Raw genomic sequence first — 12,498 nt, 5'->3', positions numbered from 1 at the left:
ACTTTCCTCTTGCCCACTGCATTCATGAATGAGCTGCAGGAGTTGGCAGAGTAGCTGTCCTCTCTCTGGCAGCCTCGCTCACATCAGCTCCAGAAATGACTGTATCAGACAGTTGAGATTTCTCTTAAGTGCCTCTCCATGTACTTTTCTCCTGATGACAAATGGGACCTGGCCTTACCTCTCCTTAAAGGGGGCTACCAATAATAGAAAAGGAAATGAGGAAATCTAATCATGGCAATGGTGATGATGACATATATTATAAGATACAGTTGATATGCTTAATTGATTTTAGATGCTAATTGATGAACAACAGCAGCACAGTGGGAGGGAGGGAGGATATTATGGATGTGGGTTTTTTTTTTATTCTTTAACCAATGTGGGCCAGCTGCAGTGTGTTTGTGGTTTTATATTTGGGTTTGCGGTGCTGCAATGCTGTGTGAGCTAAAAAATTTATAATCAGCGCTGAAACTACAGCGTGCATGAAACGAACCAACCCGAAGAGCCTCCCCTGAGACACCAAAGATAGATTACGTACCTGTGTGAGTTCGCATGTGCTCGCCGCTGAGTTCGCATGTGCTCGCCGCTACATTCGCACACACACATACACGCACGCTCTCCTGGGATAACTCTTTTTATGACTGTCATCATATTAACATAACACTGTCTAATGCACATAACCTTCCAAAGCTAATTTGAATGACTCCTAACCCTCTGTCTCTCTCATTTCCATTGAATGACTTAACAATGTTAGCCCAGTCGGTAAATGAAGATAAAACACTTGAGAAGCATTTCCAGTAGCATGCACCGGGCCAGTGTCTCCAAACCGGGGAAAACACAACATAGCAGCGAGAAGAGACTTTTGTTACACAGCAGCTTTTAACAGTTTTGTAGCCTTTGTGGTGGTTCTTTTGGTGACGTGTTTGTTAGTTTCTGTAAGTAGGTGTCTAAAGCATCTCTGTAAACAGTCACCAGTGTTTGCAGGTTAACTTCGCTTTATGGGGTTAAACACTGCATGATGCAATTAGTCATAGCCTGAACAAGAGAAAGTTAGGGGAAAAATAAAAACTACACAAGGAAAAATATACTTTAGCAATCGGCTAACAAAAAAGTAACACAAAGACACACTAATTCTAATAATAGTCTTAAAACATGCAATTTATCAAGATCCCTGTAAGAAATCAGCTTGGACAACAGAGGCCACCTTGTGTCGCCTTGCTTTCCACTTCAAACTGTTTCCATTTTCAGCAGCATTATGATTGAGCTTGATATCGTTTCCTCAGCTCAGCTCAGTCGTAACAACTCTGGGTTCACTGATGGCCTAGGGGTACTTAAATCTGCATTTCCTCTCACTCATGCATGCTAAGAGCCGAATCTGAGAGGCCTTTTTTTCCCACCGTATCCCTCTCAGTGCAGAATTATACATCACTATGTAAGCAACATCTGAGATAGAAAGCTACACGCTGGCATCTACTGTTCACTTTCTGCACATGCAGGACTCTACAAGAGTAGCTTCCTTGTATTTTGCTAGGAAAATGGATACAAATGGTATTTTTCTGTGTTCCTAGTTTCATCATTTTTGACAATATCTTCAACACCACTGACTGAAATGCAGCCCCAAACCTGTTTTTGCAACAGTAGCAAAGTGCCAAAAGATTCTTTTTTTCCTTTCCTTTGCCAAGTGGTTCGTTATGCCCGGTACTGTAACCTACCAAGGCTTTACATTGCTGAAGTGGAGTAGAAACAGGTATACAACAACCAGCCCATTTACCATTCACCAAAGACATTTATGACTTTTTTAAAATCAACACAATAAGCTCTCACCAAATATCAATTTAGTGTTTTATTGTATTGAGTTTTTTAATAAAGGTATTGGCAGTCTTACTGAAATACATCATGACACATTGTGCGTATCGTTTTGGACAAAGAAGATGTTTTTGTTCTTTAGACACGTCCCACCAAGAGATGAAACACATCATTTTGTAATACAGACACTGAGAAGTATATAAAAAAAAATATCAAATGCATGATGGATAATCCATGTAACATAACAAGACCCATGTCATAATAAACACAATTACCCAGCATAGAGAGTAAATGACAGGCATAACCTGAATTTTTCACTTCCTCTCTGTTCTTGGTCAACAGCAAACTCTGTACACTGGAATAAATCTCTGTAACATTGAAAGATTTGTACTTGAAACTTAAAGCAAGCATTTGGTCAAGGTTGTGTAAACAGTCTGAAAAGGCACTAGATTATATTATGATTTGTACATCTCTTCATGCGGTAGAAAGAGAAAAGTGGAATACTCTACCAGAAGTAATATGTTGATCTACAGCTTCATTTTAGAGAACAACAGTGCTAACATTTAATGATCTTCTCATTAACATCCATTATGAAAGAATACCTTTTGATGTCTGACTTTTGTTTTGATTTTTACATGCATGTTCTCCCTTTCCTTTTTAAGCTGCATAGTTCACACGATATCATGTAACATAAAAAAATCATGATCTGATTCCAGTTAGTGAGCTACATTTTCAAGTATTAAGAAATTCATCTCAAAAATTGTCAAGAAGCTTAATGATTTACAAAATACCTTAAAGCACATTAACAGCTACAATGATTTAAAGAGATTTGGAGTATTGCTAAGAAATGTCTGGGCTGCACTGGCTTGTAGGTTTTATTTTGTTTTTTTGAATCTAACTGATGTTGAAAAAGTCAGCCCGGTGTTTTTTTTAAAAAACCTCTGACTCATGTTGTGCCAAAGCTTGAGGCAGTGTAGTTCCACATGGACCCTGGAAATGGTACCTGTGCCACACACACACACACACACACACACACACACACACGCGCGCGCACACACGCGCACACACACGCGCACACACAGAGAAACACATTGAAGGTGAGAATTGTACGTCTGAAGGGCGTGTAGGTGGTCTAACTTCATCTTATTTAATGAGGACTGTGTTATTTGACTGACTTACATGAAATATTCTGATTTCGGTGTTGTATGTATATTAAACTCCGCCACTGGAACACCTCTGGATGCAATACGAGGGCCAAACATGGCTGCTGGGTAAACAATAGAAGATGCTCCCACCTATAGGAAAACAACAATCAACAATGACCTCCAGTGGCAACTTATATGGGAAAAACACAGGTCGAGTAATTTCTTAGCAAATATTGTGTTACATGACAATACTACACAGGAAGAATACAGTATATATCACACGTGCATATTGAAATTAAAATGACTCACCACGAGACAAAGATCACAGGTTTCAATTTCTTTTTCCACCTTGGTAAGAATGTGAGAGTCCAGCGTCTCCCCAAAAAACACCACATTGGGTCTCAGAAGACCATTACACTCTCTTTCTTCACACCTACAAAGAGCAGTATAAAACCTCATTTCCTCCAGTATAAAGTCCTCATGTTAATGGTCTCATACTTTTTCAAATTCTATCCACACTGACAAAGATGTGGCCAGAAAAGCCAAATGCTTGATAATTAAAGATGATAAAATCTAAGAATAAGCCGTTTTCTCAGGAGATGTCAATGTGCAACTTTTCAGCCATATTTTCAGTGACACCTATAAGCAAAACTGGATTTGAAGTATTTATAGCGCACTGCTGCCCCCCAGTGGAAGAACTGACCTGACTAACAGGAACATTGGAGTTGAGTTTAAACTCATTCAGCAGGAAAAACCTGCAGGCCTGCAGCAGCTCAAAGAGACAACAGGGTCACCGGAGGTGGGTGGAGATGATGGGTAACCTAAACCTTCACAATAATGCAGATGGCATGCTTCCCTTAAGTGTGCATTTTCGTAGCTATTGTGTTTTCTTATTAAAAAGATTCCATGTTTTTGATATTTGTTTCCTTTCTAACAAGCACATGCTTTTCGAAAGGGGAGAAAGATTTCCCGGTGAGGCACACAGAATTACACAAAAAAATATGTAAACGTCACACAGTGCATAAACAGCCAAGCTGACAATTGCTTAGTGTTTGCATAATCATATGCAATTAGAATAAGTTTGCTTATTAGACTGGTGCAGAATACAGAATTTGAGGAAACTAATTTTGCGTCTGACCGACTACAGTATATGCAAAACAAAAAGCTTAGCAAATCTGTCTGTCAGTGTTATTAATATGGCATGAAAGTAATCCCACCTTGGCAGCTTATCCACAGGAATCTGGGCATCAGGAACATCTGGGCCAGGGTCACTGCACATTAATACAGCAAAGACTGTGGGTTAAAGAGTGATCCACCCATGCTGGAGGTTTATGTTGATCAATGTAAGAGTTGGTATTTCAAAGGTTCTGTTACTCACCCTTTGTTTTTTAAGGGAGCACATATGGGGCTTCTCTTGTTCACTGACACATGACCGCAACTCATACAGCGCGTCTCCATCAGACTGCCTGCAGTTACACACAGAAAACACAGCTGTTGCACATTAGAGTGCTGGGATCACAGAAAACATCTCGTGGGAACAGACAGAAGAAAGATTTTAGCAGGTGAGTCAAACGTTTTAGCACTCTGGCCACTCTCAAAACAGTATGAAAATAGAGAAGCCAGTCAAAATGTTCCTCTAAAAGGCCAACTTAACACTTGAGCAGGACACTTCTTGGACTTTTCTCCACTGACATTAAATTACTGACTAAATCTGTGGGCTTGAGAGACCAACCACTATGAATCAGATTTTTCCATATCCCAGCGAAACCACAACAGCGCTGTCAAAGTTTCTACACAAGTTGTTTTAGGATGACTGTACATTGTTAACACAAACTGGAAAAGTTGTTCAATTTCAGAACTTAAAACTGAGTGTGAAACTGAAGATACCTATAGAGTGAAATTCTTTTAATATTAGCACACAAAACTAGACATGGAGGTAGTGAGTCACAAAAACAGCAAGGCCATTCTGACAGTGCAGTTCTCTGCCAAGGCATGCTGTCATGCTCCAGCTTGCAACCAAGTTTCATATAATTCCTCCTGGTAGTTTTTACATAATCCTGCACGTAATGAAATTAAACAGCTGCTATTTGCATTTTGTATCTGTTGTCACTTGCTCTGCTCCTCACCGTGAACGTTGAGCACATGTTTGGACCCAGCCTGACGGTGCAGGTCATCTATGCACTGAGTGATGATGACCACAGAGCGTCCCTGCTTCTTCAGCCGAGCCTCGCATTCTGCTAAAGCCAAATGGACAGCGCTGGGCTTCTTGTTCATCACAAGCTCCCTTCTGTAATGGTAGAACTCCCAGACTCGAGACGGGTCGCGAGAGAAGGCCTCTGGCGTTGCAAGGTCCTGAGGACAGATCCACATGGTTGTGTTTTAAGCACAGACTTTAAAGGTCAGAAGGCTGCCATCAAAATGCACAATCCAAAGGCATATTTAACTGAAAGGGAAAACACAAATACAACCTAAAAAATAAAATAAAAATGAAATAAGAAAAGAAAAGAAAAAATAAAATGCATCCATGTAAAAGTGTGTGCTGCTTCTTTATGAGTTACCTGAGACAGCCACTTCCTCCACTTCTCATTCTTTCCACGAAAGGTTGGTACTCCGCTCTCTGCGCTTACACCAGCTCCTGTTATGATGGCTATGTGCTTGGCTTTGGAAAACACCTCACGGAATTCAGACATGTCTAGGAAAATATAATAAAAACTACTTTTACATCAGAGCAGAAAGCACAATTGCAAGCGTTGAAACCCTTCAGACATAATGATGATACCCAGATGAGTTAAGAAAAAAACATAATCATTTTAATTTCGATAGAATCAAGCAGCCTGTCTTCTTTTCAGTTACCGTGATGCACTTCCTACTTCTTAATTAAGCGCATCAGGATTTAGTTGTTTGCTTTTCATGAACTGACTTCTTACTCGGGTTCTATATGTCACAGAATGATGTAACTCAAACATTGTACTATGTAGTACTATGCACAAGTGTTCAATTTACCTGAGCTGTGTTTCACTGCATCAGCCAGCGGTCCTTTGGTCACATGAGAGGAGCACATTCGAAGCCCAAGAGCAACGACAGCTCGATTTCGGAGAAGCATTGTCACTGGAAGACCAGATAAAGATAGAAAAAGGCTGAAAATCCAATGTGTAACCTCACGCATGCTCACACAAGATGTTTGAAGGGACAGTGTAAGAGTCACCGTTTAAGCACAGTATAAAAGAGGTTTTGATCTAAATCATAGCACATCAGTGAGTGGAAGTGTATGTGTAGCTGGTGGTTAAGTGGTGTAATCCACGTAAACATGGATTACAGGTCAGCAACAAAACAGTATGATGCAGCTTTGGGAGTCCTGGGTGGTGTGACAGGGTGAGACATCCTCTGTGATGTGTCACAACACATGATAAATACATCATACTGCCATCAGGAGGAAGGTCTTTTAGACCTTGTAGCATAACTGATGAACAAATCCAGTTGATATGAGAGTCGCTCACTTTGCTGCAGCACTTATTGTTTTGCTTTACTTGTATTTATCTGACAGTCGCCACAAGACACAAATGGCGCTTCCGAAAGGACAATAAATGCAAAATTCAGTGCCTGTTTTGCTTTATATGCCAGTGAAATATAAATACAAAAAAGGCACGTAAATGAATACAGCTGCAACGTAACTCAGATAGCCTGCCTTTTTAGGCCCCGATAAGACACGCGAATGTCGTGTATTAAACCCAAAGAAGGTTGCCAGTTCTTCCTACTTTGAGGCCAACGGAAAATAACAGAAAATGACAAAAGTGAGTGCCCATTAACCTGAATAAACTACCTATTACGTTTAACGAGATGTCAAGCCTAAGGTTAAAAAAACATGTCAAAAGGTGCTTAAGCTAATCTAGGCGTTAAAGGCTATAAAGATTCTGCACAATCCGAGTACACGTTACAACTACTTACTGCTGCGGCTCTTTGTCGCGCGTTTCTTCCAAAAATAACCCAAAGAAGCGTTTCAGCCGATGAATTAATGAAAAGAAGACATTGTTAACTGCAGCTAACAAGTTGCAAACTCATTAACAAACTCCAAACATCGGCTGCGTCGACATGTACCCGTTTTAAAGTCGGGGGGAGGAGTAGCCACAGGGATCAAATCGTGCTCGCTGTCAAATAAGCAGGAAGTAGCCAGTCCATCCGAACATGTATCTGTTGATACTACAAATATGAGCGTGTTTTAAATAAACTTGCTACAATACATTTATTGTGCTCACCTCGCTGCGATATAAACCTTCTATCAGAGCAGAGTGCCACAACGAGTTTTCTTGTTTACCTGTACGCTTGATTATCGTGAGCAGCCGTAAACGTATCAAACTGTCGTAAATAGTACTCGCGAGCGTGACCGCCACCTGCTGGCGCGTTGGCGAAATTGCAGTTCATTCAAGATGATTCATTCATTCTCAGGTTTAACGATTCAGTGGTTTCAACTTTTTATGCTTAAAAAAATAAAAGCTCTGACAAACGGATAGAGATTTTATCAAATAAGATTATTTCAGATATATTATAAGTAATTATTTTGGTTCGAAAAAAATATTTATTTCCATACAGCACAAATGTATTTAACCGTAATATAATTGTATACATCGTAACCTATAAAGTCCTAATCTCTTCTAATTTGAGATTATATGTTTCAGTTTTTACATGTGAAAAAATCTGAATTGATCAATGATAATGAAATGATCATATCATGGCTTTATATATCCCTTCGCACTGTGTAGTGTATGCATGTCATAACCCACCAACGCCTCTCTCTCTCTCTCTCTCTCTCTCTTTTGCTCTCTCTCTCTCCCCCTCTCTCGCTCTCTCGCTCCTTCCCGTCATCAATAGCTACCTCCTAGCGTGTGAGAGTGGCCGTGGTTCTGCATCTGCCCCCAGTCGGCCAGAGCAGTCTCCACTGGACACTGGGTGAAAATTGATGGCGACCACTCCAGCCAACAGCACAGACCGCAGACCGATAAGGAGACTCCGCTCCAAGAGTGAAACACCATATCTTATAGAAGCACGACTCTCCTCCAGCATGCGGACAGGTAAGAGCACATCCATCCAGCCGTCATGCTCTCAGATCTTCTTGTTGGATGTTTTTTCTGTCCCCCTTTCCAGATGTCGTTCAATGATGTGGGTGGAGTGAGGAGATTACGGTCTAAAATACGCTCCTGTTTTTATGCGAATGAGCTTCCACAGAATGTGTGGATTTGTAGGACAGTTTTTTGGGGTGTGGGATTTAATCCTCAAAATCTGTTAATGGGTAGCTTTAGATATTTTTGAAAGGGAGGGAGAAATGTGAGTGAAATGTTATGCAACTTTGTAGACTAACGCTGAGGCATGGTGTCCGCTGCAAAACTCCAGAATACAGAAAATATACAGATTTTTACATTTTTATTTATTTATTTATTTCATAGCTTTAAATAGCAGTCTCGTGTGGATTTTGATTTCGTCAGCGTTTGGTAATTGCTACCACTGTAATTCAACGCAGTTACATAATAATGAAAAAAAAAATCTTCAACGTGACCCTGTAGTAGCCCCAGCTTTGGCTGTGGTGCACAAAAAATCAGGTGGGATGTCCGAAGTCCTGCATGTATTTCTCTCTCTCGGATTCTAATCACTGCATTATAAACAGCTGTCATTGATCCGAGATGATGCTGGTGGCGAACAGTCTCCCGTCTCCATCACCCTGTGCAAAGTGTGTTGCATCCCCTGTTACCATGGTGATTTGGCATTTTATGCTGACTGAGTCAACCGGATTCAGATCTTCTGCACTACAGTGTGATTATGATACACTACAAAGCTGCATCCAACAGTCTGTTTCGGCGACAGATCTCATCACAGTCACGCCAGTTAGCAGCCTACTATGAAGGATGTTTGATAGCTTGTTTTGTATCACAGCCAAAAATGTGGTTTTCTCTTATTGGTCTCATTAATTGAATCACATGCCCTGCTGTTTTTCTTTTCTCATAAAGCTTCTATATAATAAGCTGGCGAAGTTCCTCTTGTCCTGCTGTATCAGCTTGCTGGCATCACACCCATCATCCACTCAGCAAAATGTATAGGGTGCTGAAGCTGCCATGTCTGTAGTGTGTAAGGTTTGGATGTTGGCCAGATGTCCATGTATTGTAGCTTTCAAAAGATCCTTTCTTTATTTGAAACTACCACACAATGGCACATATTTTCACCTGAATATCACAAATATCTTTATAAAGGATGGCTTTAGATGAAATTACTGTGCTAATGAGAAGAAGTTTGAACAGTGATAAAGCAGTGTCGCGTCATTATGAAATCATGTGTTAGTAATTCATCAATGAATCATTTGGTTGCAAAGTGTCCTAAAAATGAGTGAAAATACCCAATGTGGCACCTTTAATTCCTCCCCCATCACCCCGAGCAACACTTCCAAATCTCAAAGAGTAAGACATTCATAAAATACAGGAAATTTGCTTGGAAGAAAATCATCTACACATATTATTCACATATTATTATCATTATCATCATTGTTTTCCAAATGTAAGATAAATAAAGTGTTTCTCATCTCATCATCATCATAGTCCTTTACAAGAAAAATAAGCAGTAAAATGCTCCCATAAAGAAAATCTTTCCTGCCTCATACCACAACCCCTGAAGTCCTTTGTTAGATTGTATTATATTTAGATTTTGATTTGTTCAGATCTTTACTTTTTCTTTTTTCAGTTAAATTAAGCTTTTTCTTTTCCCACCTTTCTAATACTTGCTTCAAGGCTGGTTTACATGTTTTGGCTGCTGCAACAAAGTAATTTCCCAGCTTTTTGGGATAAACAAAGTACATATCCTATTTGAAAAGCCAAACCTTGAAATCAGTTAATGGTCGCTTGTTAAGAGTATTTTATGCAGTTTTATGCTTGAAGAGCGGAGCATGTGCAGTCTCACATCAGGACAGCTTGGATTCCAGTGCAGCTTGTCATTGCACGGCAGCTGTATTGACAGCTCCCAGGTGTGCAGTGCGAGCCCAGGCAGCACCGGATGCTCACTTGTGTTTTTCTTGACATATGAAAAAGAGGGGAAAAAAGAAACAGTTCGAGTCTATTTTGCTTTCACCAGTGAGTGTTTGGCCTGTGGAGACGAGCCTGTTGTCAGTGACAGGACACTGTCAGTTGTCTCTGTGCTTCATTTTTATTTTCCTACTCTACCATCGAGCTCACACAAAGCATAAAGATGGTACGGGGGCGAATTGTACAACAGTGCTGTTGACTCACTTCCACCTGTAGAAGTGGAGCAGGATTTAGCTTGCTTATTGCCAAGGAAACCAAAAGTCTTGTGCTTGTGCACCCAGGTGCTTAATAAAGATAAATGACCAGGGCTGCCAAGTATGTGAAGCAAGTACTAAGCAATTATCTCTCTGTAGTTCACAGCAAGACATTGAATAGTTACCTGTCATGCATTTAAACTCTTATAATGGTTTAAACACACCCCAGTTCTCTGCACAGAAAGAAAATATGGTAAATGAAAAACAAATGTTTTGGCTTTTGTTGTTGTTGTTTTTGTTTCCTTTAATAAATGAAAGAGAGCATAATGAGATTATGATCAATACACCACTAATCCTGTACGGGATTATTATGCTTTGTGTTCATTCATGTCTGCAAAGTTTATCTGGGAAGGTTTATCTGTGCGATCATTAGAAGATGAACTGAAGGTTCATATCTTGTCTTGCTTTATCCCCTAAGACTAAAAGTAGGTTTAGCTAGCCCATGCATGGATCAGGCGTCCCCAGTCTTTGCTGTAACTTTGACTTTTACAGAGATAAGGCTGAGGCTTACAAATAAGAGGTACTCTAAGGGTTTGTAATGGAATTAGGGTTCACGTATGAAACATGGCTTTATTGCACTGACCTGTTTAGAGCCAGCACTTATCTAATTTGCCCTGCAGTTAAATGGCTCTGCACACAGACATAATAACATAAAGGCATCAGTTACCGCGTTGCTGTCAACGATAAAACACGAAAGGGGGTGTAGGTGTTGACAGACGGCTGACCTATGTGTCAAGACTGATTCCAGTCTGTACCGCTTGTCATGATGCTTTATATTATTAGGACACACACACACATACACACACACACACAGACATGCGTGGTGTCTGGGATAGCAGCTGTGAGCTGACAGAGAATCATCACTGTTTAGCTAAGCATCCTGTCTATGGGTTTTTAACAAAAAACAAAAAAACAAAAAACTAAACAGAGATTTGTGCTCGTGCATTCGTTTCACTGTAAACTTTCGTGAAGACAAAGTGTGCATACATGTCAGTTCTTTGTTAGCGCTTTGCCAGCTGACACAGCATTGTTTAACTGGAAGAGCTTGCCTTGTTGGTTTTTTATTCGCTTATCATTCAGCTGCTCGACTACAGCCCCATCTGTTTTCTGTCTGCTTCACACAAGAAAGTCTCCCAGTTAAAAGGAGCTGGCGCTTCTGATTTTCTACTAAAATATCTCTGATAACTGATCAGACTTCTTTGGATTTTCTCACATCTTTTCCATCACAATTAACCTATCATTCTGTCTCAGTCCGTCATTTCTCCTTTTGTTGAAAATAATTGATTCCCATATTTCTATTGTCAGATACAATCTGTTTTAATACCAGAATACATTGATAAAATCACAATTTGATATTATGGAGTAGATAGATTTTTCACTTTTCTTACTTTGTCACACTGTTGAGATGTGTTGAAATGTTATCCACACAGAGCTTGCCTCTAGCTAATCATTTCATAAACACTTAGTACAAAAATCCTGCTTATGGCAGTTTGGATTCCCACTATTATCTTTAGATATTTTTGTGGGTGTACATTGTTTGTTCTGTTTTTCTAGACTTAACACACAGTCCAGCTTCCTCACCTAGTTTTCAAAGATTTTCATACCCCACAATAGTCTCAGCACACCCACTATACAAATATTAGTTATGGCAAACAGCTGGATGTTGTGTGGGGATGCCTGGAGGCTGGAGCTCCCGCTCTTATACCTGGCCTGCATGTAAATAAACTCAGACTTGGCTGCACTGCAGATGTTGGGATACTTTCCTCGGCTTTTGTGCAAATTTTATTTAATATTTATTTGCAGTCTTGCCTGTGCACAATGTGCATGCCGAGGCTTTTCATCCTAGACATTCTTGCAAATTCAGATGTACAGCCAAACGTGGAAAGACGCAAAGAGAAGCAGCGTTAACATTTCACTTGGACACGTTCTGTCTGTCTCACAATTTGATGTTTGAGCCTGGCTTCTGTGCTGCAACCACATTAAGCTAAAAAAAGCCAAATTCAACTCATTCACCACCCACCGCTCTCTACTTCTCTCTTTCCGTGTTGCAGTGCCTGCTGTCCTAAAGAGTACAATCAATACACAGATGCATGGTGGGACGGGGCAAATTTTTGCTGCAGAGCTCTGCTCGCCAGCTGGGTTTACATGACAGCTTTTACAGTATGTCTGTACTGGACTGGAGAAATGTAACTGTAGTTTTCCTTGCAAGATGCCAGCAGTTATTTTGTCTTACCTTTT

The 12,498-nt window shown here is 40.2% G+C and overlaps 2 protein-coding genes across 6 annotated transcripts in view; one reads left to right on the top strand and one right to left on the bottom strand.

The window, feature by feature from the left end:
- Nucleotides 1-1,825: 1,825 nt before the first annotated feature.
- LOC146687661 (NAD-dependent protein deacylase sirtuin-5, mitochondrial-like) lies at nt 1,826-7,319 on the bottom strand. Of its 5 annotated transcripts, XM_085439394.1 has the most exons (10): nt 7,044-7,194; nt 6,894-6,918; nt 5,952-6,056; nt 5,507-5,640; nt 5,075-5,300; nt 4,327-4,414; nt 4,166-4,219; nt 3,258-3,381; nt 2,983-3,098; nt 1,826-2,806 (listed from the first exon to the last, which is right to left on the bottom strand). In XM_085439394.1, coding segments are annotated over exons 2-10 (921 nt in total). In that variant the 5' UTR covers nt 6,895-6,918; nt 7,044-7,194; the 3' UTR covers nt 1,826-2,733. The 5 variants fall into 5 exon arrangements, with proteins under 5 accessions (XP_085295520.1, XP_085295522.1, XP_085295521.1 ...); XM_085439396.1 differs by lacking the exons at nt 6,894-6,918; nt 7,044-7,194 and adding an exon at nt 7,261-7,319; XM_085439395.1 differs by lacking the exons at nt 6,894-6,918; nt 7,044-7,194 and adding an exon at nt 7,202-7,309.
- Nucleotides 7,320-7,823: 504 nt separating this feature from the next.
- Nucleotides 7,824-12,498, top strand: part of LOC146687660 (phosphatase and actin regulator 1-like) — a 50,444-nt gene continuing 45,769 nt past the window's right edge. The window contains exon 1 of the mRNA XM_085439546.1: nt 7,824-8,014. Coding sequence (XP_085295672.1) covers nt 7,903-8,014 — 112 coding nt within the window. The 5' untranslated portion in view covers nt 7,824-7,902. The remainder of the gene's footprint in view (nt 8,015-12,498) is intronic.

This window comes from Copadichromis virginalis, linkage group LG18, assembly GCF_057382275.1.
Source record: "Copadichromis virginalis isolate Kocher_CV1m ecotype Utaka linkage group LG18, C_Virginalis_male_GT1.1, whole genome shotgun sequence".
In the NCBI taxonomy this organism is placed as follows: domain Eukaryota; kingdom Metazoa; phylum Chordata; class Actinopteri; order Cichliformes; family Cichlidae; genus Copadichromis; species Copadichromis virginalis.
Note: the sequence above shows the minus strand (reverse complement) of the source record. Positions and strands in the feature narration are given on the sequence as shown.